This window comes from Aulonocara stuartgranti, assembly GCF_965226115.1.
Source record: "Aulonocara stuartgranti genome assembly, chromosome: 16".
NCBI lineage: Eukaryota > Metazoa > Chordata > Actinopteri > Cichliformes > Cichlidae > Aulonocara > Aulonocara stuartgranti.
The window spans coordinates 26,919,038-26,943,934 of record NC_138952.1 but is presented as its reverse complement, the minus strand read 5'-3'; the positions used below and the strand labels follow the sequence as shown (position 1 = coordinate 26,943,934).

At 41.1% G+C, this 24,897-nt stretch overlaps 1 protein-coding gene across 2 annotated transcripts in view; it reads right to left on the bottom strand.

Annotated features, from left to right (window-relative positions):
• Window positions 1-917: 917 nt before the first annotated feature.
• Window positions 918-24,897, bottom strand: part of vwa8 (von Willebrand factor A domain containing 8) — an 87,846-nt gene continuing 63,866 nt past the window's right edge. For both annotated transcript variants that reach the window (XM_082509321.1, XM_082509322.1), the window contains 12 exons: window positions 23,344-23,495; window positions 22,775-22,979; window positions 22,604-22,685; window positions 21,821-22,025; window positions 14,725-14,833; window positions 13,826-13,982; window positions 9,819-9,927; window positions 6,725-6,850; window positions 6,072-6,230; window positions 4,601-4,699; window positions 4,138-4,376; window positions 918-2,299 (listed from right to left, as the gene is read on the bottom strand). In XM_082509321.1, coding sequence (XP_082365447.1) covers window positions 2,191-2,299; window positions 4,138-4,376; window positions 4,601-4,699; window positions 6,072-6,230; window positions 6,725-6,850; window positions 9,819-9,927; window positions 13,826-13,982; window positions 14,725-14,833; window positions 21,821-22,025; window positions 22,604-22,685; window positions 22,775-22,979; window positions 23,344-23,495 — 1,751 coding nt within the window. In that variant the 3' untranslated portion in view covers window positions 918-2,190. The remainder of the gene's footprint in view (window positions 2,300-4,137; window positions 4,377-4,600; window positions 4,700-6,071; window positions 6,231-6,724; window positions 6,851-9,818; window positions 9,928-13,825; window positions 13,983-14,724; window positions 14,834-21,820; window positions 22,026-22,603; window positions 22,686-22,774; window positions 22,980-23,343; window positions 23,496-24,897) is intronic.

Genomic DNA, 24,897 nt, shown 5'->3' with positions numbered 1-24,897 from the left:
AAAGAAGTTTAAAACTACTTGACAAAAAACCAACTTCCCACCACCACTGCCATGTGTTAAAAAAACATAAATTACATGAACTTCAATAACTTAGTGAAACTTAAAAGAGTGTGTTTAATATATAAAGTCTTACACTCCCTTGCTCCACCACCATTAAAGCAGTTCATTAGGCATAAAGAAAGCTCAGACAGGACCACTCAAGCTTCAACCCGAGGAGACTTGTTTATACCCCACATACGGACAGCATTTGGGCAGAACGTCCTCTCTGTCAAGGGTGGCCATCTGTGGAACAGTCGTCCTCAACCCATTAGAGAATGCTCTACACTCAATTTGTTTAAGTCAAAGGTTAAAAACTGGTTATGGACAAATCAAGTGTGTGATCATGTATGAGTTGTATAGTTTTAATGTTTTATTTGGGAACAGAATGGTGTGTATGTGTGAGTTTGGTGATGGAGTTTTTATTATGAATGAATGATGCATTTTTTATGAATTATTATGTCTATTTTTTATGGACAACAGATGGAAATTAAATGGCTATAATCTGGTATGTTTACATTCATGTAATTTTTTTACATTTATGTTCATTAACATGCACTGTTCTAAATAAATAACATAAAAAGAACAAAGAAAACCAAACAAAAATTTACAAAATATGAAATGATTTCCCTGAAAGTAAAACCTGCTCAGAGAGTGAGCTGCTTTGACGGAGGTTTGCGCTCTCTGACTGCTTCTTGTTAAGAAATACTTAATCTTCGTCCATTATCTCCACTTGTTTTTTAAAAAAAAAAAACCATCTGCAGATAAACGGTTTTCTTTTGCAACACCAGGAAGGACGCTCGTCAGAAATGTGACTTATCGGATAATCGAGCAGCAGCAGAAATAGTCTTCAGAAGGGAAGTGATGGGGCAGAAATTGAATCAAATAGCAATGTTAACATTTATTAAAATGCTCTACATTACTTTTACAGTTTATTTCACCAGAAATTAACAATGTGAAAACTAGATACATGTATGAATTTTAATATACACTTTTTAATGCCTTCCCAACATGAGGTTCCACCCAGCAAATATCTTACATTTCCAACTAATCAGCAGCCCAGGAGCCAGAGGCAAATTAAAGTAGGTTAATAAAAAAATGGCATATGCCTCACTCACAGAAATCAATAGAGGCTGACAGCTGGACAGGCTTCTATTGATTCAACATAGTCAGGCATGAACAAAAACTATGACAACCAGGGAAGACACCGATATGATGTTTGATACACACTGACCCACTAGTCCTGTATTTTTCTCTTCATCTGTCTCGCAGTGAAAGTATTTTGTGTTTGGGAGCTCTTGCAATGAAAGGCAGCTCTGAGCGCACACGAGGCAACACATGTTCCACCAGACAGGAAGAAAAGGGTCTGCACATGTTGACATAGATGCTCTAGGAAAACACACACACACACATACACGCACACTCACACAGCGTGGGGGTGTACAACAGCGGCAGGCTTTAAAGTCCGCGTGCAGCCAGGTGGGAAATTCCCTGGTGGCAGTCCCAACATACCAAAGGCGCCAAGTTATTGCTGCTCGGCGCATCCTAGTGTCGGTCAGGTGGGGCTTTACTGTCGGCTTTCTTGTGTGTGTATGTGCATTTTTCTGCGTGACAGACAAGAAGTCAGGAGCTCTGACATAAATGGATGCTGTCACGACTCCATGGCCCTTCCCTTTGAGTTTCTCACAGCCCGATAGAGGACAAAGGTGTGTGTGTGTGTGTGTGTGTGTGTGTGTGTGTGTGTGTGTGTGTAGGGGCAAAAACACAATTAAAAAGAACAGCTGTTAGGCTGTGTGTTTGATCCCTAAATGGGATCTGAGACAGGCTCCAGGCATACGCGTCACCGATTACACAGCAGATTACAGTCACACTAAAAGAGATCACACACTTTGTGTACTGTAGCTGTTCCCAGAGGGACACAGCAAAATATCTAAACATTAGTTACTCTGTCATGCTAACAGGCTTCTTAACAATAACAAACTGTCAAACCCCCGGCTCGTGCTAATGCGACCCCTCCGGACCTGCTGCAGCCATGATAAAGTCATTTGATCTGACACAGAGTGTGAAGATTTTCAGCGCTTTCACAACAAACTTTTTGAAGTTTTGGGTGTGTGAGATAACAAGTGAGTGGACGGTATGTACTATGTGTTTGCATCAAGCACTCGATAACATTGTGGAGGTGAAGATCTGCTGCAGGATTTGGGGGATCTGCTTGGTGTCCATGGCGACAAAGGACCTCCCTGCTGGAAGGGTCTTTTGGAGTCTGAAACAAAAGAACACGAAGAGAGAATGAAGATAGAGGTCAAAGAAAGGAACTGAACTTTAGCACTGGAATTGTTTCCCAAAATTAAAAGAGACTACTTGTATTTGCTGTGTGAGCTGGCACTACATATTCCCATTAAAAGAATACAGTGTATGAGTGTGTGTGGATGAAAGAGATGCCTTTCACTCGGTGGAGCTCAGCAACAAGACAACAGAGCCACCTCCAATGCCTTTGAATCATTTGTATAAACCCATTTACTCTAATGAGCCTCTGCCTTTGTTCTTTCATTCAACCGTGTCCCTATGCATTTCTCCTCTCAGGACATACACACACATGGGCAGTCAACAGGGATATAAAATTAGCATTCCCAAAGTGTTGCTCAAGAAGGAAAATTATATAACTCTAAGGGCATCCGTAACCAATTCCAGGGCTTCCAGGGCATGACAAGATATTATTTTAATTTCTATCTTCAAATTCTGACAGCCTGCCCTTAAAGAGTAGTTGACTTCTTGTCTCTTTCTATCTTTGCTTTTTTTCTGCTCTTCGTGAGCAAAGCATAGAACAGGTTTATTATCTTCTGAAGCTCCTGGAGCTAAAGACTGCATTAAGCCAGGCAGTTCTTCAACGAGTTTAAAGCTTCAAGGCCTGCAAGCCTCAACAGAGAGGATGTATGTCTGGTAAGGAGCTACAGTAGAAGCCTGCAGTAGAATGGCAATGAGGATGAGGAGGAGCAGGTTAACGAGTACACTTGTTGCGCTTTCATCTGGCCTGGAAACTTGATCTGAGACAGGACAGTAAGGACAGGCAGCAGATGGGGATGCTGATGTTTTAATACAGCCCAAAAGGAGCTACTTTAACATTCTGGAATTGAAATTGAAGATTTAAAACCTTAACTAAATAAAAATTGGTCAATCTCTTCTTCAGGGTTATCTCCTCATTCATCTCTGGGACTGCTTTCAGTGATAACCGCAGCACTGAAAGCACTGGAGGGCTCTTTCTGTCTCCTGGCCCTTCTGTCTCTAATATGCCACTAGATTCCCTCTGGTGTGTCAAAACAGTAACCCTGCACTTTGCTTTCAATCAGAGGGAGTGGACAAATTTTCAGCAACATGAATCTGTGGGAAACTAGGGATGGGAATTGAGAACCGTTTCTAGCAGTTCTATTCCTAGTATTTCTATTTGTTTAGTCTGCTTGCTTATCAGTTCCACTCGCACCTGCACTACAATCAGCTGATTTCAGATTGTGTGGCTGAGGAGGAAAATAGAGCCACGGTCTACAGCGTGGATAAGGACTTTTATTTTTATTGCACAAAAGCATGAGGGCGCAATGGTAAAGTGCAAACTGCATCCAGGACAGAAACAACCACATTATGCTGCTAACACAACTTAGGGTCTTTGCAAGGATCTGCACAGACAGCATGCTAACCCTTAGTTAGCCAAGAACCTAGAGTGATGATATACATAAGTAAATACCGACCTCAGCCCTCAAAGTGGAGCCAATGAGATCATTATTAACAATAGTTCCAGATTTCAAAGCACTCACTGTGTAAATTTGAGGTCCATTTTTAAATTGCAACGACACAGGTGCAAGCAGACATAAGCAATCAGAAAAATAAAAGCAGTGTTGGAAGCAATACAGAGGTGCATGAGAAGATGACCTTGAAGAGCAAACTAACTAAATGCAACTGTTTGGAGCCCCAGAACTTAAGAATTGTCTCATGATGAGTTCTTTGCATCTTCATGTTCCTTCATCTACTCCTCTTTTCTTTCCATCTCTTTTGCACTTTGCTCGCTCTTAGTTAACTCCACCCAAGTTATCATCATCTTCACCTCCTTACCTTTCAGCCTGATCGCCAAGGGAGCCAATGAAAATGGCAAAGGCATTGACCTGTGGGTCAGAGGTCAAGACTTGGGCAAAGCGCTCGGGCCGAATGCCGTAGCGCTCCAGATTAGCGTCGCTCAGCACCACCACAAAGTGCTCATCTGCTTCTTCTCTCGCCAGCTCCTTGATGCTGGCCTCCGTCCCCTCCAGAGTGTAGTCACCACTCATGCAGAACTGAGAGTGGGCATGCATGACCTGAAGTGCAAGGAAAAGGCTGATTAATAAAGAGCAAGCCACAGATTTTATTTAGCTTCATACTTGCAGCCCCAAATGACATCGTTTGGAGATGTTCATCAGTTTGTGTGGCTACTTTGACTTAATGTACAATTTCATGTGAACACAGATGTTAAAGAGAAAGAAATGCATGCAAAACACTTTTTGCAGTCCAATTGGGTGAGCAAAACAAAGCATGAGAATACCTTCAGGACTTTAAGTCTCTGCTTGTTATTCTTGGGGATTTTGTCTGCCGTGACCAGTTCAATGTCGTAGCCATCGCCCGAGTGGCCCACTATGTCATACTGTGTAGAGAAAAGAGTTAAAAGACACAAAAGACACATTGTTACAACATTTAAGTAAAGACTGTAGTGATTTGACTTGTTACTTAACTTGTAATGTAACAGTCTCCCCGACAGAGGTGTGAAGGTGCAGAAAGGTCACATTGTAAATGCGAACATTGCAAGATGTTAACAGTGTCAGAGGTTTACATGTCTCCACCAGACCATCCATCATAACTGACTTACATAAGGCAGCTCACACTCAGCCTGACACTGTGAGCCCCCAGGCAGCTATTTGAAGACCCAGGTATTATGTATATGAGCCACATCTAATAAGGGCAGTTATGACTGTGGTGGTCAAAGGTATGCGACTGTGTGTCTCATGCATCCATATCACTGTTGCTGGGTAAGAAGACCTTTTGGTGCTGTCAATTTTGTATTGTTTTTCCAGGGTTTATTTTGCTACATGACTCATAAAGTCTAACACATAGCTCTAAATCTAACCAGGTTCAATGTCACCAAAATTAAGGCCATGTCAATCCACAGTGGGCGTCATCCACTTCAGGATTGTGAATGGGTGCCTAAAGAGTGTACTAAAAAAAGGCATCAAACTATAAAGTGACACGTTTGACTATCGATGGTGGATGATTGTAAGATGCAAACACGCATATAATGCGAAACTGCGGGCAGCACGGGCACATGGTGACAGTGTATATATCTTATGCGTTACCAGACGCTCTTTTATGTAAGGAGTGTTATTCAAAGACAGCAGTGAGACTGAAATGCCATGTGGAACACTGAAAAATGTGTATGCGAGTTTGTGTGATATGTGATCAGTATTAGGTTGGCTTGAGTGTCACTAAGGGGCCAAGAAGTCTGTCTCTCTCCAAAACTTTTTTTGTATGCACTCCCGTCTCCCCCTGTCTCTTTTCATGCTCCATCTCTGGACCGATTCCACTTCTCGTGGCTACAACGGACTCCTGATTTTCCATGAAAAGCGTCAACTGTATTACCAATTCCTACCCAATAAAGCACTGACAAATTAGATCACAGTGTGGCATGAGAAAGGCTTTAAAAGACACACTGCATGTTTTGATATACGAGGGTGCAATTCAGGAATTATGGCAATAATGAATTTCACACCAGAAACAAAAGCTTGAATAGTTATTATTATTTCATGTACGACTACTTGATACTTAAGTTAAAATAAAGATTTACACTAAGTATATAGGGTATGAAGTGTACTATATAAAAGTGTACTAACACAAAGGAAGCACAGTAATTGTTCATGTGAAGTAAACTCCATATACTGGACATGCAGCTGTTATCTATCACCTGACTTAGGAAAAGTCACATAGAATCTTCTGTATTGTGATGCGCGATGTAGCGTTTTCACCTTGAATTTGTGCTCATAGTTCTCAAGAGCTTCCATGACCATACAAACAGCTTCCATGGAGCGCTCCAGCCTGCCATCCACACCGTTGAAGCGGTACATGCTGCCCGACACGTCGGCCAACACCCGTAACCGCTTGGGCTTCTGCTGAGGGCTGCCCAGCTGTAAGCACACATAAGTTACTAAATAAATAAATACATCAGCAACTACTGATTAAATCGAGCTAAAATCCCTACTTTAGATGGTGTAGTTACATAAAAATAATATTTTACACAAGGTCGGGATTTCAAAACTGGGTGCAATTATTTCAATGTAGCTCAGCTCAGACCAAAACTATGTAAGACTTGGAGCTAAATACGTTAGAAAAACACAGTATTTATATTATGGGCTAGTGTGTGTTGGCATGATTAGTGTGGGAACTACTTTTCTGCTGTGTGCATGCGCGCACAGATGACAGCACAAGACGTAACTAGAAACTGAGTGAGCTGGAGCAGAAACAGCAGGGTGTAATAATAATCTCGCACACACACACACCGCTGGAATGTACCGCCTGACAGATAAAGGTCAAAATTATGTGTGACTGTGGGAGTGAGTGTAGCAGTCTTTGGAGGTGTGGCAGATTCAAAAATAAGAAAGTTTCAAGAAAAAACAAACACCTCTGGTTCCAGCTCTCCCCTGCGTTTATATATAGCCTTCTCTCCAGTCAGTCCATCGATGATCTTGGTGTCATCCAGCTCTCCCAGAGCCTGGTTCTTTAACCACTGCCGCTCCTTCCCTTTAGCCTGAAAGCACATCCACCAAATTAGAATAAGTAAGCCAAATATGCCTGGGAGAGATGATTTTGTTTTGATGGAGGTTTTTAAAGATGACAGAGGAGCTCAAAGTTCACCAATACCAACAACTAGCACTCACACCCAGCAAACAAAAAGAGGCTAAGGCTACATTGAAAAGGCTACACTGAATCTGTGGCCCCATTTCTTGTGATGTTACAAGGAGAAAACCTGAAAGGAAGAGCGCCATCACTCCCTGTCCTGCCCTCATCTTTCCCTCAGCGGAAGGAGATCTTTAGGGAGAAGACGTCAAACAAAGAGGAAACCCGATGTGCCTCTCCCCATTCTCTTTAGGTCACTCCTGCAGTTACTGGTGAGTCAGGATATTTGGTTTCGTGTCTTGAGATTTTCTTTACACGGCAAATGACGTGTGAGCACACAAAGAAACAAAGAATAGCCAGCAATAACAAGGTTGTTTGACTTCACATCATTGATAAGTAGTAACAGATGTAACAACTACTTTCACCTTTCTGAATGCAGTGCACAGTAGAACAGCACAAACAAAGGTAACGGAACCAGATCCCTTTTTTCCTCACTATGACAAACGATTCTGACATAAATGGATGCACATTCTCTTCGTTCATGACGCAACAACATTTCTCAAAGCAGGCACAAAAATTACCTATCCAGAAATACAACAGACTGAAGTTATTACTTCTGGTGCTTAAGCGCATCTCATTTAAAATACAAGGTGTCAGCTTCAATTTAACTATTCAGTTCAATTTTGTTCACATGGTGCCAATTCACAACAACAGTTGGCTCAAGGCGCTGTTTTTTTTAACTATGTTGAACTGTAACTGAAAGAGGTGTTGTGTTAGTGCGGCACCTAAATGTCATATAGGGCTGCCACAAACGATTATTTTGATAGTCGACTAGTCACCGATTATTTTTGCGATTAGTCATTGGACGTACAGCGTACAGCTTATTGCACCAGCAGCATCTGGTCTTATATAACTATCATTAGCTTACAGCTTGAAGTGTTTGTGCTAACTAAAAATAAAGACAAGATGGTAGTTTATTAATTTTTAATGAAATTTGCAGATTGTTTCGGTGAAGTTTAATAAACTCCTTGCTTTCTAAAATATAACAGGACACCGGAGTATATTCTCCAGCGTCTCACACTTCTGATAATCAGCTGTCTGCTTGACAGTTTTAGCTGTGCAAAAAACTATAACTTTAATCTCAGCCAAACCGATTTACTCAGGAACAAATAAAATACTAAAGAAAGCCAAACAATAACATTTTTAAGTTATCTAAGTGACTTATATATATGTTTAACCTGACTAGCGAAAGACGGCGGTGGGTTTGAAAACGATTTGCCGGGAGTCCGGTGTTCTCACGGCTCTAGTTAGCCTTGCCCCCGCCTAGCTAACGAGCTACTGGGTAACAGACGTCTCCGAAAACGTCGGAGCGCTTTTGAAAATATGAGGTGTCTTGATAAACTGAGCAGATATTTGAGGTTTACACAGCTACATTCTCGCCTGAAAATATGTTAAACGTTTATTTTGTGACCCAGAAAGAATAATAAGAGTAAAGTTAAAACTAACTAGCTGCCGCCATTGTTGACAGCTGCGCTATGGATTCTGGGACACAGCTTCTTCTTCTTCCGGGTTTAACGGCAGCTGGCATCCTTGTACATGCAGTGCTGCCATCTTCTGTTTCAGTCCGTTATTACACTCTTAAATCCTACTACTCATTCCTGCGTCCTTTGTGATCTTACAAAGCTTCAAACGATGCGTCGACTATTAAATTAGTCGTCGACGATTTTAATAGTCGACATAATCGTGACTAGTCGACTAATCGTGGCAGCCCTAATGTCATATTAATGAAATGTCTTGACGCAAAAGCCAGGATACTCTTCCTCATCAATAACGTAAAATAAAAACACTTTGCGGTCAGCTCGGACTGATATCTTACTTTTAGAACTTCACAATGCGGGCTGAGGGTTTGTATGTTCCAAGCCAGTCTATTGTTGAGAGGTAAATAGAGAGGGTTTTCCCTGAGGAAAACCCCAGCAGATGGAAACAATACACTATCAGTTTATTGAAAGCTTGCCATTTATAGTTGTGTGCGTGTGTATGACTCCTTTCAGTCCCTCTGTAGGAATGGCATAAAAATTGACATGACTTCATAGCGTCTTGCCTGCTGGGTTTTAGTGGGATCTCCATCATCTTTCCAGTGAAGAAGCTGCCCAAGGCAATAAGGACAAACGCAAATTACAACCAAACTCATGTTCAAAGCCCACCTGGATGGAAAACAAAATCACACACCCTCCACAGCACAACACATGCAAAAAAACACCTTCACACCTGGATAGAAGAATAATAGAGCACAGTTCAGTGTCACTGCTCTGTAATCGTGGCTGCATGATTGCGTTCTTGTCAGATGCCCATGAACGCACACAAACAAGCACACCCACCAGAGACGCTCGCACTAAGACGCCCAAACAAAGGGCGGAAAGTGGAAACCAAAATAATGAAACGTAGACAATACCACCACTCCCTGTGATCTTAGTCCGCATTCTCTTTAACAAATCAGAGTGCTCCTGGGGGACAGCACCCCCTCTTTCCGTGTCCAGCACCACGTGCGAGGATGTATAAGGTCAACCAATTGTCATCTGCTGACTTTATGACCCCATGACTTTTTTCAGTGTCAAGCCGTACAATAGAAGCTACTGCAGCCTGAGTTGGTGGTGTTTAAATAAACTGATCTGACAAAGACGAGCCTGTCATTACAAGCAACCACTTAAACCAGCAAATTGGGAATCTTGGCTTTCAATATTTTACTCATTTTATAATATTGGGACTGAGCAATAAATAAAAAAAGCTACTGCAGATGAACCTGGATGTTGCAAAAACACTGATACCTTCAAACAAGGAAACTTGTGTTAAACACAAACAGTGTGTGGTGTGACGCCAACCTGTAAACTGTCCAGGATGATGCGGAGTGACTGAACTTGTCTCCTCACGGCACTGGAGAAGCGCTCGTATGTAGCAGCATCGTATTCACTCATATCAATCTCCTTCAACCTGAGACAAAAAGTCAGACAAAAACAGAGGGGAGGGGGAGATGCATGGCATTAGCTATGACTAAACCTTTATTGTCCAAATTAACACCGTGTGCATCTTGAGGCAGTGAGATACAGAAAGAGTACAAACAGAGCCCTTTTTTCATTAGCCCAGGACACCTGAGAACAAACTGACAAAGGGTCAGTGTTTCTAAATATGAACCCATGTGCTCTCCAGAACACACCTGCGGGCATCAAGACACAGGTGCTCCTTTCTCCCCAAGTCATGCTTATCGGTGTAACGCCAGCGTGCAGGTACTTTAGTATTACTTATACACAAAGACACAGAACCTTCCTTAAGCGTGGTAAGGGTCCTTCATGCTGGTGTGTGTATGTGTGTGCAAAGTGGGTGAAATCCTCTGACACGCATTTGAAACCTTTGGTGACGACTAGACCGTCAACACTGCAGACATTCAGAGCAGTGACTTAAAAAAAACAATGCAGGGATGAGAGTAAGCCTTATCTATCACAGGCTGCAACAAATCTGTGTGGATCGGTTGTGTGTGAGCAGATTCAGACAAAATACTGACACAGACTGCACAGGCATCGGCTATGCAATCAAAACAGATCATGCATTCACACACACACACACACACACACACACACACACACACACACACACACACACACACACACACAAACTCATAATCACCAACACTTGGATGGCAGTTTTAAAAAATGTTAATTCAGGTAAGTCATGCAGTATAAAGACAAGAATTTGTAGTTTGAAAAGCTAATATTTTTAATTTGCATCCACTCAATTTGTTACTTCCTATTAGAAAAAAAGAAACTGCATCTCAGGCTTCATTAACGGAGGCTTCAAAAACAGTATATAAGTGACAATAATGATATTTGTTTAATGAATGCAGTTTCATGATGCAAAGCATTTATAATTGATCTATGATCACTAATGTGACGACTGGGGCCTTGTAGTGAAAGGGTTGCTTATTGGAATATATTTTAATAAACGGGTTTGCTAAAGCCTAAACCTTATGACTAACCTTAATATATAATTTAATTTCTTTGAATTAATTCCATGAGCCTTTTTTGGTTTGTATTCTTCTGGAAAACAGTAAATAACGACAGAATTATTATTATGATTATTTATTTCTTTAAAACTAAATTGGATTGAATTAAAGGCCTTTATCACTTGTGCACATCTGATCTGAGACCAGTCTAAATTTGTTTGCAGAGTATCCCCTGTGCACATCCTCACTGTTTGTGAATGACCTTCCTACAACTTATATAAATAAATGATACTTCAAAGTTTTTACTACTCAGCTGTTAGGTATACCACTCATCATATCATATTAGTGTCCTCTTGGACTCTTGGAGTAGAATCTATGTCAAATGAATCTAAAAGGAAATTAAATAAAGGTAAATGTACAATAAACAAACTTGATCTGCATTAAGTAATATCGGACCTACACACACAGCCATTTTGTTTGTTTCTGTGTATTCTTACTGCGTCGCGTCAGTCCACAAAACAAGAGCAACGCCTTCCTCCACACATTCCTATGTGTGTGTATACGTGCATCAGTGTGAGGATGCATGCAATGGATGTGGCGAGCAGACACTCTGGCCAGCGGCCGGAGCTATTTCCTGCAAATTCCTGAACCTTGACTTATACGGGAGAGAGCAACAGAGGGTTTTTACTAAATAAGGTGGAGCCAGCACACTGAAAACTCACATACAACAACCACAAAAACAAAGACTTAAGGTTGACACTCCCTGCTACTAAACAAGCTGTCCTCCACTCAAAAAAGCTCCTTTTCCAAGGACAGAGACAGTTTTATTTTCCTATTTTTCATAGTGTTTTTTCACTCCTTTATTGTCATGCATTTAATTAGAGGAACTGAGCGGTTAAATAGGCCTTTGTGGTCGCCTGACTATTAACTGTCACATTATGTGAGCATTTCTTTACAGTCATTGCAATGAAACTTTGAAATACAGTCCTCACTAAACAATAACAGCTTTGTTAACACCCATTAAATCTTGAAGCGGGACACCCATTTTTTGGATTTGGATCTGTTACTCTGGTATTTAGGAAACCTCATTCTTGTGTATTTGCTTTGGATTTCCTTAAACATAACTACAATCGTGTTTCCAAGCTGAACCAGTGGGTGAAGTGTAAATTTAACAACAATGTGATTATTTGTAAACGAATCTCATTGAAACCACACTGGAAGACTTCGGGAAACGAGAGGAACAACTGCAACTCAAATGTTTTCCAGTTTTTCCAGCTTCCTTTCCTGCAGTTTTTGTTCATAATCCATCAAATGTTTTCAGTGTTTCCTGCAGCACAGGAAAAACTGTCTGCAGGCCAGACATGACATGCTGAGGTCTGATATCAGCGCTGATGTAATACATGCAGAATGTGATGTGGCTCTGTTTTGCAGAAATAAAACAAGAGGTCTCCAAAAAGGCGTCTGGATCTGTTGTTCATTTGTGGTGCATTTTCAAATATAAGTGTTAGTTATACCAGCTGCACTCAAACCCACCAATACCATTATGGATGCTGGCTTTTAACAGCAAGCTGGATACTCCTGCACCTATTTAGACCAAAGGATGCTTTTTCCATGATAACAAAGGGAAATTCAGATTTTGATTGGACCATCTTAAATAAACTGCATTGCAAACCAGCATTTCTTCTTGTTTATATATAACTTTTGCTTTTCTTGCATTTGAGGAGGCAGATCCTAAGGGCACGTCCATAAACCCACTATGGAATTCAAATAAAAAGTAAGGATGCAGCAAGAGTGAAACTGTAAAGAAGGGGATGACTGCAAAGAGGAAAGAACAAGGCCACAAAACACAGGATCGAAATGGGAGTTTTACTATTTCTGGTGTCTTTCACCACCACTGAAAACAAGCAGAAGATCTTTGTGTGTGTGTGTGTGTGTGTGTGTGTGTGCGCGTGCGTGCGTGTGTGTGCGTGTGTCACTTACTTAAAGGTTTCTGCAAAGATCTTAGTTTTACTGATGCTTAACTTAAAGCTAAGTAAACATATGACTTTGGACACACATTGGGAAGGAATAGGAAAAAGGCTGACAGTGTTGGCTTGTGGCATGGAAAAGAAAAATCAAGCAGCCCTTTATTTCTATGTCTGTGCTTACCTGTTAGAGTGACATGTGAGTGAATAGCAGAGCGTCAGCATGTAGCTACTAGATATTATCTGAGCTTAGTGATAGACAGGCTGAAGACAAGGCAGAGGAAAAAATCTGAAAAACAAGGCTATTAAAATGGGTAAAGACAGAGGGAAGAGAAGAGGGGGAAAGAGAGAGAGAGGAGAATCTGAGAGGTTGTCCTCTTGGGGTGAAAGCAGGCAGTGTATGAGAAGGGCAATGCAGGAAAGAGGGAGGGGGAAGGGGGGACTGTTTGAAGCTAAAGTGAACAGAGACGCCCTTCATGGATGAGCTGGTGAAAGGGATGCCCTCGCAACCTAACCTCCTCTGAAGTGAATATGGGCTCAACACGCGCGCGCACACACACACACACACACACACACACACACACACACACACACAGAGGTCGCCCAGTGGGATCTACCACTGTGCTTTACCATCCAGCTGGGACAGAGCACCCTGGAGTTGTTTGGTGCACCATACCTGGGGTGGCAGATGGCCCACACATGCGTATTGTTCACACACATCTGGTTCACATCACATTACATTATACACCTCAGACACTTCAGTTGTTGTTTTTTTGCAACAATCAGTGAACAAAAAACCAAAAAAAAGTCTGCACACCTCTCCATGGTTTTGCACCTGTGGCGTTAACTCTATTTGGATATGGTTAAAGATCAAGCGTGCTTTCCAACACCGCACAGCTATTTTTAGCATGCATTTCATGCATATTACCTTTCTTTGAAGGCCTTTTCAGCCATTTCTCGGGCTGCCTTACGGACCTCTTCAGGAACCGCATCCTTCTCCACCTGTGAAACCTGATAGACCTTATGCCCTGCATCCAGACGATAGGGGCCTCCCTTGCCACCCAGCCCTGCTGTGTCTCTGCCACCTGTAGAGAAAGCGATTCAAACTGTTACAAAAGCTTTTGTCATTAATAAACGTTGACACAAAAGTATTGCCATACCTCACAAATGTAAAACAGATCATTATCATTATAACTGACTATATAAAAGTTGTTAATTTTCTGTTGACAGACGATACATTAACTGACTGTTTCACCACTACGACTGATGACGATTTTTCCTGCTGCCTTCTAAATTTGACCACATCTTCTGACTCAAAAGGACCTATAATGCTGCTAACAAGCTTGACATTTTTATTTTGGAGTTGTCTGTGCCTCTTTATCTTATACTAGGCCTCTGACTGAAAGAAGCCATTTCAGCTTTGTTCAGATTGGTTGCCATCATAAACGGGTTTGAACAGCAGGTGGGTGAGGCTTCTATCTTCACAGCCAGAGATTTGTGCCTGAGATGACGATACATAATCTATGTTGTGTCTATGATGCAGACTAACCAAGTTCAGCAATTTTGCTGCCAAAACACTAGTTGGTGGTGGAGTTTCTCACTTCCAGGGGATCCATTCTCTTCCAGTCAATTTAAAAAAAAAATGTTAGCAGAAGAAAGAGTCGAAAATGTGTACGTGTCATGCATGTAGTTACAATACTAGGGACATATTAATAGGTTACATTACAAGTTATGGCAATGGGTTTATAGAAGGGTCTGTGGATATATTTGGACACATGGATTTTTTTATTTCATGCATGTTACAATGTGGTCAGAAACAACTGTTACCTGTGCCTCCCGCCCACTGGTTACCCCCGACATGAGGAGCATTGTGGGGGTCGATCTTGCCATGTTTCGGGGCGCTGACATCCAGGCCACTGTCCCTCTGGATGGTGATCTGCAAGGATAGGATGAAGGGAAGCCATGTGGGTGATGTCATAAAAATGCCATAAACATCCAACAAAAACATGCTCATTTTTTGATACAAAATAACAAAAATGCACAAAATAATAATTCGGTATTTCTATTATTTTAGAGTAAATTGAACTGACAAGCTAAAAATGTATCCATATTATGAAAAAGAATCTAAGTATGTGTGTTCAAATAGCACCTAATGTAATCCGGTTTGAGATCAGCCATCATTTCTTGATAAGCCCAGATCATTTCTCTAAAACCTTTCTCTGCAATGTCATGATGCACTGAACTAGTGTGTGAGGGCCATACACACAACCAAACAGTCAGTTACATAGCATTATCAGTCAAAGCATTATTAGAATTAAAGGAGTCTCTATCATTTAGTAGTGAGGTCTTAGCAGAATGGATAGAATAAGCTCTGTCTTTCTCTGCAGGGGGGATAATAGACGGAGGGAAGGAGACACAGAGGTTAAAACTTTGCTTTTTTAGGTCCATCTCAATGGCACCATCAGAGCCAAAATCAGCATGCTGCCTCTCACTCTGAGGCAGGGCGGCAGGCCAGAGTCTGGCACGCTTGAAGGACTGAGAGAGAAACGGGTAGTTCAGTGAGAGACTAAGTGTATCCCCTGTGGTTCAGCTGCATTCTTACATATTGCAGGAATTCAAATGGTATCTGTGGGGGGAAGAAGGTCTCTTGTAAACTGTGGAAAGCGCTGTGTGTATGTTCAAGTTATTATCTTTTCTGCTGTTGATTTTTTTATTGGTTTCTTGTGGTCTGAGCGGTTAACAGAGACTTATCTGAAGGGAGCGGCAGTTTGCTGAAAAGGACCCCTCCCCTCCCCGTCCTCACCCAGTATCCACGCATCACACTGACACACAGAGGAGCTCAGAGCTCAGGCTCTGTTCCCACACCTGCACGAAGCTGCTGGATCAGCAGTGCTCTCTATATTTAGTTCAGATTAGGAGCACCAGTCTGATACACAGCAAGTCAGATTATACGGACAAGATAATGCCCATTGTGGTACTGAGCTTAAACAGAGGCTCTATTATTGATGACGGGATTTACCAGACAGACAACAGATGTTTGGATCCTTGAACAGATTCACATTAACGTTTTAAATCAAGCTGCACCTCTAAACACGACTTACACAGCAGCAGCTTGTTGATCACAATATAAGGTCCTTCTAAATCATATCCTGTGTTGTCAACCTTTGAGACACCAATGGGGAGCATAGTTTAAAATGAACATCAAGTTGCTTTCAATAAGAACTGAAAATAGCGATTAAGACCATGAACTCATCTTCAAAGTGTCTGCTAAATTCACAAAATGAGAGTCATTTTTCCACAGTCTATACAAATGCAACCAGATGAATCGCCCCTGCTGGCCATTAGAAAGAATGTATACAGAATGTATAATAAATTCCAATTTTAAATTTAAGACAACTAACTGTTAAAGTGTGTCTAAAAGTAGATTTGACATTTCTGATATTATTTTATTGCAGACAAAGTCACTCGTCAGCCTTAAAATAATAAGACAGAGGGAGACTGGAGGTAATGTAGAGCATGTGTCACCATTACAACGTGAGAGCACAGATGGAGGGAACCCTGCGAGCTAGTTCGGGCAGACAACTGGAGTTGCTCTGCGTCACACACACATAACCTGACCCTCTCTTCACATCACATCACAAACACACCCTCTAAGTTTGGCAGCCTATTTTAGCTCCCATCACCATCTGTGAAATGTCTCTCTGCCTGCTGCTTCAAACCATCCACCTCTACCACGTCTACTCATCAGTCCCAATTTTCATACGTAGCATACTGTGAAGTTATGAGTTCACATATGAGTAACATAGTGACAAATGAACAAACCCGGGAGAATATCTTTAAAAAAAACCAAATAAAGATCAAAATATTTTATTCACTTTTTCCTTTTCCCAAGGGGAGATGTCCCCAAACCAATCACTGGAGCCAAAATGATGCTTTTTCATGTTGATGCTGATGTGTAGCCTTGCCAAGACCAGCCTCAAAGGTTGCAGAAAACAATTGAGGCCTGGCTATTTAAAGCCATGTTATGGTACTTAGCTTGATGCGCTTGATTACAGTTGGACAACAACATGCGTGACTGGACCAATGTTTTTGATTTTTCATTGATAAATAGCTAATCAAGCCATACATGCAAAGCACAACTTTAAACACTCTCCTTTCCTACAAATAGACACAGACTCAAAGAGTGAGGCACAATCACAGCAGAACTCCAGCTGTGTGGGCTGCCTTACACAACAGACTGACATGAGGATTGCCTATACTGGCCGACAGTAAAAATGTCTTTAAAAAAATTAAGAAGAAACTAGTGTTAACCTAAGTAAGTAGTGAGACCTTGGTCAATAACCAAAGCTCACCTCCACTACTGTAACTGATCTCTGATTACACACTAACGTGCCTCTCAGAAACCTCTGCATAACATGAGCTGTGCTGCACACAGCTGTGTCATGTTGAGGAGTGGGTGTGTGCACTTGATCCACAGGAATATGACTTTAAGGCTTACAGTTGCTATACAAGTGTTTTTGAATGAGATTGCAATCACTCGATAAAAGTTAGTGCCACCAACCTAGCACCATCTCCATCAGGTTAACATCACCTGGTCCCCGATGCTCATTTTGTGCCTGTCATTCACAGAGGAAGTTGAGCTATGGGATTTTCTCAGCGTCGGCTTATTTCAGTAATTCACCCTTGTCATCACACTGTATATAGATATAACACTCTCTCTGCGTCGCAGCATAATTATGAATGTATCACCACACTGCTAATGCACTCTAATCTGACTCTGTCAAACCAGGAAAAGGGTTGAGTTCTTAGAACTCAACTAGTGTTGAGTTCTAATCTAATATAAAATCCATTATAAAAGCTATATTTTGATGTATTAACACAAATTGTTCTCCTTTAATTCCATAAAAGATATTTATGCACACAAAAATATTTGTATCATCTTTAGCTGTAATAAAAGGTCATGTCTAAAATCATTCCCTGTTTGCTACATGGTGTGTTACATATAATTTGCATCAACTGATCAGAATGTCTTAATTAAGGATGAGAACTTATCCGTGTAGTGCCCTTAAAACTGGAACGACAGAACAGAAAAGAAGAGAAAAGAAAAACGTACTTACAGTCTCACAAATGTGCTGAATTTAGAGTTTCCAGAATGATTGTTAAAGTCTGAACAGCCTATGGTAATGACACAATGTGCAAGCGTGTGTTCATTATGTCAGTTACTGTTCAGCTTTGAGTGAACTATCGGCTGTCTATTATACCAGGATTAGTAAATGAGTGATTTCAGACACAGCTAATGTTGGCTAAACTATAACTGTTCCAGTAGATCTTGCTACAGCAACTGAATGCTCATTGTCTTTGAAAAACACAACCGATGACCTCCCAGGCTGAAAAATAGATGTCATGGAAAGGTGAAAAAAACATGGACTTTCATGTTAAAATTCACTGAAAAAATGGTTTTAACCTCTATGCATCATCTCACATAAAACTGTACATTCTCTTTTTTATAATTCCTCCATTTGAATGGATTAGAAGGTCGTTGGGGCATTGCTTTACCTCCACATATCCGAGCCACTGAACTGGACCTCTTGAGCATGTTTAAAATAACAGATTTTATAAAGTTTATAACCAGATATGAAGTACAGAAGTACAGAAGCTTAAACACATATGGAATCTCTTACTTATGTTCATATGAAAAAAAATAACACAATATTTAATCCACAGTACATCTCAGTTTTTCAACACGATGAAGAAATTCTGCTGTAGTAAATGAAAAGAAATCTGTCAGGATGACTCTTTGGGACTAAATTGTAATTAATAGATCTGTAAAATTACATAAAAAGTACCTCATTTCCCAAAATGTCTTGTAATAAGAAAACACAGTTTTTGCTTCTTCTTTTTTTCTGTATAGACAAATAGATCAGTAGGAAAAACTGTAAAATAAAGTCCCAAACATATGCCCTTCTTCACATTTTCCAAAGCCGTCCAGTGGGATTTTAAGATATTGGGAGTCTCTGTCGGGCTAATTTGGCCCCCAGGCCTTCTGTTTGACACCACTGATTTAAACAATGACACACAATTGAATTAAAACCCTCGCTTTTTTTGTTTTTTTTAATACTGGCGTCTTTAGCATAAAAGGATTTAAGGATGGATGATTCTTACCAGTCACACGAAACTGATAAAACCACACACTGTAATGAATGAAATTAAGAGTTGAATGCTTCATGCGTAGAGATGTTTGCTTAGATTAGAATGAATATTCCAAGATTGTATCACGCTTAAGGCAAAGCTTTGATGCAGTTTAAGCAGCTCCATAAGAGCAGGAAAACACCTTTGAAGAACATGCTGAACTGTAAATACCTTATAATACCTGCATTGATGCCAATTTTCATTTATTTCTCCACAGAGTCTGGGTATGTTTGGACAGCATGCTTGATTGGTGCTTGTCTCATGCTAAAGTAATTTTGAATTTCCTGCTCCAAACAAAAGACAGATTACTACGCTCCGTAACCACAATTTGGGGTTTAAAGAAGCACCACAGAACTGAATGGTTGATGTCAAATTACTGCGTAAATCTTGGATAAATGTGTTTGTGTGCTGCTGTTGCTGCATGTCCCACTCATAAACAGTAAGCTAATGATGGCACGTTAGCGCTGAGAGACAGGCAGAAACCAAAAGAAGGAATTAAGGGAAAAAGGACGGCAACGTCAGTGGAGAAAACTTCATTTTTAATGACAGTGGGAATCAACGTTTTTACCCCTCCCTTTTTCTTTCTTTTGCTTTCTACCAGTATATGTCTCTGTCTGTCTCTTATCTGCGGTCCACGCCTTGTCTTCTAGGATAAATAACCTCATAAATTTCTTATTCTCCTTCAGACCACTACAGACAGACAGTGATATAAGAGCGATGGTGTAAGTGTGAATACACACTTTTGAATGTGTGTATGCAGTCACACATAGTGCATGAGGTCAGCCCTTTTCTTGAGTAAATACATGTCCCAGTGTGATGCTGGGCGCACGCTAGTGTGTGGGTGTCAGCATAAATGCGTGCCCGTACACGAACGTTCAAAAATATTCTGTGTGTTATATAAAGGTCTCAGTGATTCAGTGTATCTGCAGATTGATGAAGCTGTGTTATGTTGTGTGTGTGCGTGCAGGTTCTGAATGACCTGAAATTAATGGTGTAGGAAACACTGCACCATTAATCAATGGCTTTTCAGTAAAATGAACATATAGATGGATGCATGAATGGATGGGCATAAAGAGATTTCGGAAACTATTATTAAGATCGACTAATTTATGAAGTGAGCAACGTGGTTAGAAAGCTTTGTCTCAGAGTTCAACATGCCATATTTTTATGACTTGTATTAACATACTTGGCCCTATACTTTACAACTGGTACAGCATACAAATATGTCCATTAAGGTGGGACAAAGCATCTGTAGACACTTCTACAGATGCTTTAAACTTTGAGGGAGCAAGCATGTGCATGCATGAATATGAGTGAAACTGAAGAGCTTGTGTCAGTGGGGAAAGGCCAGGTAGATGGAAAAGTGGCACCTGGCCAAACCTGCCGAAAACAGGGAAGTGTAAAAACAACAAATCACACAATTAAGTGTCAGGTTGAGTGACTATAACTGGTTGCAATATGCAGGATAGCTGCAGACACCAATCTGGCACCATGCGTGCAGATAGATGATGAGTGATGTCTCCTATGTATCTTTGTCTGCAGGAATGATGTCAGCTATGCTGTAATGGAGCAAAGTCAGAGCGACGTGTGGAGGCGCCACGCTTACTTGGGCACACACACATAGCTCATTGCGTGCTTTTCCAGAAGTATACAGTAGAGGTATTAATGAGTATTACGAAGGCAATAAGCCATCATGACATGAGCTTTGTTTATTAAACCTGTTAACCACTTCCAGCATGAACAGATTTCCTTCTTTTTTCCACTTCACACTTTAGTCAGAACCCATTTTGTTATGCTCTATAACCATGTCATAAAAACAAGGTACTTGGCACATACTGTTCAAACATCTACGCCCATATAGAGCTAACGTAGTATGTACACTGTTTGGCAAAGCAGATATAGAGAGCCTTTTAGGCGGCTGTGAACAAACTCAGCAGAGCCCATGCTGTTTGCTGAGACTGAGCACAGGGAGAGTCTGTCCAAGTCTAACCTACAGTGGACTCAAGGTGACCCACCAAAGAAGATATGACTATTGACAAATCTAAACCAGAAACAGGCAGAAACGGTGAGCTATGGGTGTTTTCGAGTCTATAATCTCACACAAAGACGCTTGGGATAGCCTTGTGATATGTTTTACAGCAACCAATGCAAATAGCTCAGACTCCAAAAATTAGTCACTGATATTATACAACTTCATGATTGGTCTCCTTGTTACCATTTTTTCAGGCCATGTTGCATCTTCTATCTTCATGCCTGGTGCAACAAACACAGATCTGCAGCTAATGCTCTCTGCATGTGGACGACTCCAATATGCCAAGAATGTTTGTGTCTATGTGCACATGTGGGCACCTAAACAATGCTGTCTCAGTGCTCTGGTCTGAATGTTCTGACCTACACTAAGGGTCAAAGCTATTGCATCATCAGCACGACAGCCAGCCATTCATAACCACCCACCCTGGGTACAGCTGGGTCATGAATTATGGAGCTGAAAATATTCCCTTTAGCACAAAAACAGAAATGTTTCAGCTAATGTCTTCTGCCAGAGTGAGGCGAGCATGCAGAGCAACTTCCAATGGAGAGTTGCTTTAAAATAGAGGTGCTGCCCCTCTGTGGTGTGGAGATTAACTGCAGGCTGCAAGCGTTTCTAGTCATTGTATTTGCCACTTTGTGGAATTCTATAGAGAAACTTATCAATGAGCCATGTAATGTGCTCAAAGACACTCTGTTGTATTACCTGTATGGGTCTGCCGTCCTCTGAGCCAATCATATTCCTCCATTCCATCAGTGAGCGCTGCAAGGTGTCTAATCCTGTCTCCCAGAGACGGATGTACCCGCCCATATCCACCGTGACGACACCTCCAGAACCAAGAGCAGCTATCAGCACATCACACTCTGACACCTTGGACACCCAGTTGGTGTAGGGCGACACAGTCATTGACCTGCCAATTACAGATACAAGAAAAGGTCACAACACAGAACACAGAAAAAGAAGTTGATTTAGATAAGCAGGGACCATTGAGTTTTTATTCCACTCTTTTCTATTCCAGATCCTATGCAATTATAGTAATGATATTTATTCATGGTCTGTACAGATCTTATACTGGGCCTTGGGGCAGGCCTTCAGATCATCCTCTGAAACAAATGTTTTATCTCTTTCCACCCTTTAAAGCTGCCCCTCTTAAATAGATGATGGGAGGGGCTTCTGCGCTTACCGGCAGAATGGTGTACTTGAAATGACAATTTTCACATATGCTGGGTTAATTTTTTTGGAACCTGGTCCATGTTAAATATGAGTATCCATTTGTCTAAGAGACAAAAATTAGGGGGAAAAAAGCGTTTCCAAGGTTGAACACATGTAAGATGCAGAGAAGATATATTAGCACTTTTGGGTTTTTTTTCTTTTATAGTGCAATGCTGTCACTGACCTCTAGCTGGAGCCAAAGGATGTAAAGTTACATTCTTGTTCTGAAAGTACTGCAGAATGAGGTAGTGAGGTAGTAAGACACCAGCGGTTTACCTTGGAACAGGAATATATTTGAGCTTCTTGGAGTTGAGATCAGTCACCTCCAGGTATGCTGCTGTCATTGGAGGTGTGACGTCTGCGTGGCAAAGAAAACTAATCTTTAAACTTTTGAAAACTTTCAAAACTTATATTTCCTGAAAACCTTTATGTAAGGTGAACTCTGACCTTTGGGGTACAGCTCTTTTAGGGGGACTTTGTTAGGTGGAAGAGCTCGAACCACCTGATTGACCGGGATCAGACCGACACAATTCTCCTGTTTGGCCGTGGCGCTCCGAAGCCCTCCTCTGAAGAATGCTTGAGCCCCGCTGTCACCACTCTTTATCGCTGATAGGTTGACGGGTCTTTTAAAGCTGTACACTTCATTAGGTGACTCATCAAGAGAAGAAATCCGAAGGAAAACGTCACTCTTAAGCCATCGGTCATACGCATTAGAGTAACTCACTCACAATGCTCTTTGTTTTCAATTAACATCTTCTCTAACGCTTTCATTTTTTCATACATGAATCAGGCAGATAAAATACAGACTCAAAGCTAGGCCTTGTCTTAGCTTTGACTTTCAAATAGGTTCCAAAAAAATGTTAACGCCACATGACCCCGCTTCCCTTCAAGCTCTATAGAGTTAAACTAGATATTTCTACTTCTAGTAGAAACATAAAAAGAAAGAAGACAGGAAACTGGAAAAAGAATTATTATTGTCACACAAATTTCTTCACCAAATTCCCTCATAATCTCACCATGAGATCTGGGAAGCCGACGATGAGCCGCGCGTAGGAATCTGTGTCAACCAGCACACGGTTAGGGGAAACAATCTTCTGGTTCAGAGCGGCACTCAGGTTCTCGTTGGGTAGCTGCTCACATGACAGCATCTGGGGTATAGACAACTCGGCTGCAGTGATGGACCAGCATGAGTTTGGTGGAACAGAAACATGAAAGAAAGCAGTGAGAAAAAGAAAGAAATAGAAACTTGTCCATTGGGGGAAACTGGGACTGAGTGTTGTCGAGGGTCACATCAATAAGCTGAACTCACTCGTGCTCAATATTAATTTTTATTTCTTTATAAGCCCTCGCTCCTTGGGAAATCAATTGCCCTACTTCTGAACTCAACTCTACTCAATCTTTGTACTTCATGTGAAGAATGCAGAAATGACATCATTTAGAAACCTGTCAAGAAGCTCCCGCATTTCCTCTTAAGAATACAATCCACTGAAGTGTGACAACTATGAGCTATAGACTTTTCAAATGACTAAACATTTGAAAATGTATTTAACTTATGGCCATTTAATGTATAAATTTAGAGGTCTGAAATACAGCTGTTATTAGTTTAATTCTCTCTATTTCAGTCTCCATGTTAATTGGGTCTTTAAGAACTGCTACACAGCAATACAGAAGAACATGAAAATCTGTTAAATAAACATAGGGAGATTGCGGTTTGCCATTAGGTGCGATTTTCCGAAAACACAAAATTTCATTTCATCTATATGGTGACGATTGCCAGCTTTATCTATCTTTTAATCACTCTGACAGCTCCTCGGTTGGAGTCCTGCTTGATTGTCTTAGCGATGTTAAGTCAAAATTTCTAAAATTTTAACAAACGGAAAACTGAAGGAATTTTATTCGGTCTCAGTCGTTCTTTTGGTACCCCAGATGTTGACTTTGCTGCTCTGACCCCTGAAAAGCTCGGTTACTAATCTTGGGGTAAAAATCGACAGTGCGCTTTGTTTTGATGCCCACGTAAATGGCTTGGTGAAATCTTCATTCTTTTACCTCAGACGTCTGTCAGAGGTAAGCCTCTTCTCTCCAGGCGTGACTTGGAAACTGTCATCCATTCTTTTATAACCTCACGCTTGGATTACTGGAACTCCCTTTTAATAGGGGTTGGCCAGGGTGCTCTGTCACACCTGCAACTGGTGCATAATGCTGCAGCACGGTTTTTAACTGGTAAAAGAAAATTTGAGCAAATTACTCCAGTTCTGGCCTTCTTACAAAGGCTTCCAATTTAAAATCATTTTAAATTGTAAATCCTTAAACAGTTTGGCGCCTGTATATTTGTCCAATCTGCTGAAGCCCCCCTCGTTTACTCCGGTCAGCTGAGCAGCTGTTGCTCTCAGCCCCTAAATCGCGGCTGAAACTTGGAGGAGACTGAGAATTCTTCTTCTTCCTCGTCACATTAGGCAATCTACTTCAGTATTGGTCTTTAAATCCAGGTTAAAAACAAATTTTTATCCGCTGGCTTTTGACTCAGTGAGTAACTGCCATTGTTAATTTATTGTTATTGATTTATTGTACTT